The sequence below is a fragment of the Muscardinus avellanarius genome (assembly GCF_963383645.1).
Source record: "Muscardinus avellanarius genome assembly, chromosome: X".
NCBI lineage: Eukaryota > Metazoa > Chordata > Mammalia > Rodentia > Gliridae > Muscardinus > Muscardinus avellanarius.
The window spans coordinates 105,366,469-105,372,472 of NC_137792.1; the positions used below are offsets into that span (position 1 = coordinate 105,366,469).

At 48.4% G+C, this 6,004-nt stretch overlaps 1 protein-coding gene across 1 annotated transcript; it reads left to right on the plus strand.

Moving 5' to 3' along the window:
• Window positions 1-799: 799 nt before the first annotated feature.
• LOC308279016 (G-protein coupled receptor 83-like) lies at window positions 800-4,264 on the plus strand (the record flags this gene model as incomplete). Its single annotated transcript, XM_080718985.1, has 4 exons — window positions 800-1,267; window positions 1,889-2,014; window positions 3,086-3,219; window positions 3,613-4,264. 4 exons carry the CDS (start codon window positions 800-802, stop codon window positions 4,262-4,264), a joined length of 1,380 nt encoding a protein of 459 aa, XP_080575111.1.
• Window positions 4,265-6,004: the final 1,740 nt, after the last annotated feature.

The window sequence follows — 6,004 nt, forward strand, 5'->3', positions numbered from 1 at the left end:
CCTAGCCGGTAATTTCGGCGCTGGTGCAGAAAAGAAACGAAGAGTAAGGGGCAGGCAAATTATGTGGGGAGAAGGGTGCAGAAAGAATTCCTAAGTCCGGGCTCTCGACTGCAGCAGGAGGGAAGAGGAAGAGCTAAGGAAAAGCGGCGAAGGGTTGGGGGGTGGGGGGGGCATGAGACAAGAGCGGCGAAGACTTTGCCAACCCCTCCGGAACCAGAGCTCCGATGGACAGGGCGGGGGTTCAGCTGCGGCTCCCCATTGGCTCCCGCGCGGGCCCCTCGACTTTCTATAAAGGGCGGCCGCAGAAGGCGCGACCGGCACCCGCTCAGAGCGCTACTGGCAGCGCCTGGCTCCGCCCTGCCCAGGGCGCGGGCGGGCTTCGGAGGGACAGACTTACGGACTGATTGAAGGCAACAGAAATTGAATCCGAACGACCCGGGACTCTTCAGAAGAGGAGCGGCGCTGGGGCGGCGCCTGATGCCGTCCCCAGTTCAGAAGGGGCGCTGCCTGCGCTCCCGGGGCAGCTGAGCCCTTGGAGCTCCCTGCCTTCTCCTGCCCCGCGCTTAGCTGCCCAGCTGGGGTCTGAACATTTGCTCACCCCGAGCCAGCCCGGTCCTTTTTGCCGGGTCTCTGCGCTTCTTCCCCCTCCCCACCGCAGACAACTCGGAGAATGCTTTCTCCGCTCAGAGCTTCAGAGCGCTGAGCAGAGCTCGCCCAGTTCCCCGTCGAGGGTCTCCCTTCCCCGGGCGCTCTGTGACTCAGTCGCTTGAGGACCTCACGGTCCTCCAAAGGCGTCAGGATGGACGCCCCAACCACAGACTCTCCCCTAGGGACTTTCCCGAACCCCGGCACCATGGGGTACGGAGACGAGCTGACCCCTGAAGCTCTGAGCGTGCCAAGCGGCTTCGATGACCTGATCACTTCGACCACCTCTCAGATGCTTCAGGCCATCTCCAATGCCGCCTCTGCGGTCGGCCGTGCTGGCCTATCCTTGAAGGATAAGCTGTCAGACCACATGTCCAACTCGGGCGACCTGGCTGACACGTCGGGTCCCCTAGCTTCCGAAAAGGTGTCTCAGGATGAGCGGGTGCAATTCTGGCTAGTGATAGGGTACACCATAGTGGTCTTTGCTGCCATCCTGGGCAACTGGGTTTTAAACCATATAATTATGAAGTACAAGAGGGTGCACACCGCCACCGGCCTCTTCGTTGTCAACATTTCCGTGACCAACATGATGCTGGCTCTTCTCAGCTCCCCCTTCACCATGGTAAGCTGGGTACCGAGGAAGATGGCCAGGGGAGCAGGGTAGGGGGACAGCTAGGCGCGACTTCGAATTCTGAGCTAGAGAATTGTTTGGCGGGAGGAGGTGCTGGAACAGGTTGGGTAGAATTAAAAACTGTTTGCCTAAATATTGGAATGGCTGAGAGAAACTGCAAAGAGTTTGCAATTTGGGGTGGGGGGAAAACCGAAACAGGCTGGATTGGAGTTGCATTGCTGTGCTAATCTCCTGCCTTGGTAGAGGCTGAGAAGCCCTAGGGTGGCAATGGAAACCTGTTGCAGGTGAGCATTGGGCTGATGTGTGAATTCTTTTTGGGTAACAAAGATGCGGCCTCAGTTTCCCCACCTTTCAAATGCAGCACTCGGGCTGAAAGATGGTTGACAGCTTGAGATGGTGGTACAGTGTTTGTGATTTGATGTCCTGGTTTGTGTGGGACAAGATGCGACGGACGTGAGAACTGCATCGTCGAGATGTCCAGCTTTGCTTCTTGAGGCAGGAATGTCAGTTGTTTGAGGAACTAAGGATGCTTTAACTTGTGCTTTTGGGGCTTTTGAAAGGGGTAGACACAGGGCTGAGTCCCAGTGCCTCACCAAGCCTTCTATCCCACAGGTGCGCTATCTGTGTAATTCTTTGGTGTTTGGGAAGATGACATGCCATCTCAGTAGGTTTGCTCAGTACACGTGCGCCTACGTAACTGTGATGAGCATGGCTGCGATCTCCCTGGACCGACATAGGGTATGTGTTTCCCAGATCTAATTAAAGAATATATTCTTCTCTTAGGTAGATAGGGGCAGGCAATATTACTAATGATCTAGAAAGTTCTTTGAGTTTTTTGGGACAATATATGGGAATGATTATGTATGATTTAGGAGGGCTGCAAGATGGTACAGACCTTCACCAAATTAAGTCTTATGTAATGAAAATGCTGCCATCTTTGATATGGTGCTATGGGAACAGAGATGTGGCACTGAACAAATAGTAAAAAAAAAAAAAAGCCTTCTCCTCTTTTGGAAAACAATTTTATTTGCTGCATTGCAGGTCCAGCTAAGGGGAGGGATGAGTCAGAGGTGGGAGTGGCCTCAGGGCTGATGGTGGGTGGAGTCTGGGAGGTGGAGAAAAGTCTGTGAGGGTGGGTTGAGACATTAAAGTAGGAGGAGCTGAATAGACTTGAGGAAAGAGCTGGGAGGAGAGTTGGAAGTGACTTAAAAGGAAATGGGGAGGAGTTACATAGTTAACCAGTTGGGAGGGAGAAGTGGGAGTGACTAAGAGAGGGTTTCAAGGGGTTGAGTCTGGAGGCAGATGGGAGGGGCCATGGAGGAACCTAAGTGATTGGAGATGGAAGGAGATGGGAGGAGAAAGGGAGGAAAGGAGGGAGGAGTGGCCGGGGAAGGATCTGGATGGGAGGGGTTGGAAAGAGAAGGGAAAGGGCCTGAAGAGAGCTAGGTGGGAGGAGGGATGAAATCATAATGGAGTTCTTACCCATCTATCCATGACAAAAGAAAAATAAGTCATCCTTTTGGGCACCCATCTTCTCTCTAGAAGATAGGAGCCTTGAAGTCCAACCCCTTGCATTTCTGACTTCTCATTGAAATGTTTTAACATTAGCTAAGGTTGCTCTTTCATCTAGCAAAATTCCTCATATCCGTCCATTGAACTAGTACCCCAAACATATCACCCACTACCTACCAAGTCTTTATATTCCTGCGCCAGCATGTCAGTTGATGAATAGCTGAGAATTAACCCTATTTTGAATTGCTGAATTTTAATTTTAAGTGCTAAATTGGGATGGGGTACTTTTTCTTTCAGGTGATGCTGTATCCCCTGAAGGCCCGAATTACCCCCATGCAAGGCAACGTCTGCATCATTGTCATCTGGATTGTGAGCACCTGTGCTGCATTACCACATGCAGTTTATCAGAAGCTTTACCAGGTGGAGATTGGGTAAGAGTAACACACATTGGCCAGTATTTGGATTGGAAATCACATTGTATAACTCAATGGAATAAGGACTTAAATGGCACATTTCAGATCAGGGGCACAAAATTAAATTTTCCTAAACTGCAATTTATCATAAGAGTTCCCAATAAATCTCATGGTAGTGGATCATTAGATATATCCTTTCCTGTTCAGGGACCATGGTTTTCCTATATGTCACATGAAAAGTCTGGATCTGGTGGACCCCAGAGCTTTGTAACTCTAGGCTTTAGGTTCAGTGCAAGCACAAACAGTAAATATATCTCTCTCTTAAAGCCTAACTACTACATTAACAGCTGGCTGTGGGCTTTAAGAAAAAAGACAAAGTTGATGGTTTCCTTTCTCTGTCTTATAATCTAGAAACATTACTGAGGAAACTGCCTGCCTCCCCAGCTTCCCATACACTTCAGAATCCACATGGAAATACCTTGACCTGGGCACCTTCTTGGTCTTCTTTATTTTGCCTTTGATGGTGCTGCTGGTTGTCTATGGTCATGTGGCTAAGAGGCTGTGGATCCATAATGCTGTCGATGACATCAATATCCACACCTACATCTGCCAGCGTGGGAAGAAGAAGCAGACCCTGAAGATGCTGATGACAGTGGTGCTTGTCTACATAATCAGCTGGCTCCCCCTAAACCTGTACCTGGTGCTGCTGTCCAGTGAGTCCATTTCAAGCAACAACGGTCTCTACTTTTTCCTCCACTGGCTGGCAATTAGCAGCTCCTGCTACAACCCATACATCTACTGCTGGCTCAGCGACAGCTTCAGAATTGAAGTCCAGAAGGTCATCATGGAAATCCAGAAGATGTTGCTGGATGGAGTCAGTCGGCTGAGGGGGGAGCACCGCCGGCTGAGCTCTGTCTCAGCCAACCAGCGTCCTGCCTGGGTGGATCCCAATCCCGGAGTGCCCAAATTCCCACAATTCAAAGATTTCGATGAGCTACCCAGTCCCCCTCCCTCCCCAACAGTGGAAATCTCCTTTCTCTACCCAACAGTGCCTAAAGTTTAAAGCTGCCCAGACCGCGATAGGTTATCCATCCTCAAAATACCTAAGATAGGATGGGACCAAAACAACCAGTATTCATTCATTTCTCATGGGAGTGTGTGGGGAAGAAAGAGGTTGGTATTTGAGGGGTGAGAGTCATATTAAGCACCAAATATCTCACTTACTCGTTAGTCTCCTTCACTTTGCCTCCTCCCCCCACTCCCCCTACTATTTTTACTCTCTCAACACAAAGTGTATTACACCTTCAAGCTCATCAGAGCTATTTCTCTGCCAACCAAGAAAAAATTCCACTATGACATGGGGTCTCCTGATCCCCATCTCTGATTTTGGTCACCAGTTCCCTTTCTTGTACACCATCTGTCCATGGGAATTGTCTTGGAAGTTGTAAAAGCCCCTAGAGATTCTTAAATGTTCATGTAGATGAAAAGGGGGCCAATCTGCCTGTCATATTCCAAGGGAAATGCCAAGAAAGAAAGGTATCATTCCTGAAAAATTTCACCTAATTCTTATCCTCTTTGGCCCCTTCCTTTCATCCTGTCCTTTCCCTCCATTAGCTTCTGGCTAGCCTGATCCTACATGGTAACAGGGTGGGCGTTTTAGAGTCATAACGTCAAATATATCTGGTAAATTCCCACATTTGCTATGGAGGATCCCATTTTAGTTTAAAGAAAATTTTGGAATAATAGCTAATTGTAGTTTAATCTCGGTTTCTTTCCATTTTCATATATTAACCCTTTATTGCCTCTCTTTTCCTACCCTCAATACCTGGATACACACACACACACACACACACACACACACACACACAAATGCACACAACAAAACATGAAACTCTCACCACTTAAGTACAAGACTAGACATTTGGAAAGGCCTATTTCTGAAAGAATGACCACATCTACTGTTACCATTATCAACTGTATATCCACCTATAGTATCCTTTTGGCTTCAGCTGTTTTTGAGATTATTAGTCTTTGTGGGTGGTGAGCTCTGCTGGTGTCTTTTCCTTCCTCCTTATGTAAATTCTTCTCATTTTCACAAGGACAGAGAAATTTTCTTTCTGTTATTTTTCCTTTTGGTAGGATGAAGAAATCCCGGGACAATGGACATATTGTTTAGGGTTGTGCCTCCCCAGACAGAGAAGGCAGAATGGAATTGTTCCTGGATACCCATTGGTTCTTGGAGGATTCATACCTTGCTCTGATATCCTCCTTCTCCTGCTTAGACATAGGAGAACTTTGGATAAAAGGGCTATCATTGTAATTTAAATGATTATTGTGCTATTGTATTTTCACCTAATGTTCTCTCATTCCCAGGGAAACCCTTTCCTCCTTCCATCCTTATTCTCTGCAAAGCATCAGACTTTGTTCACCCTCAGTAAGGCTGGGAATCTGGAAATGATCTGTGCTGGACGGCTGCAGACTTGCCTGGAAACTCCACACTCACAGAACTTTGTCTGCCTATCAGCTTTGGTGGTATATGTGATGTTTGAAGAGCTGGGCATCTGAACAGTTTGAGTTTCATGTGGGGTTTTGTGTAGATTTTGTTTTAGCAGCAACTGATGTGAACTAAGCACCCCGCCAAGTCTGAGGGTGCTACCATTGTAAGTAGTTTCTGGCTGGGGGGCTCATTTGGTTGGAACATGGTGCTAATGAGCTCTAGGTCCTAGGCTCTAACCCATGTGCGGCCATTTAGCTCTGTGGGTTCGAGCACGGTGCTCGAACATGTGTTCCCACATGTGTCCGT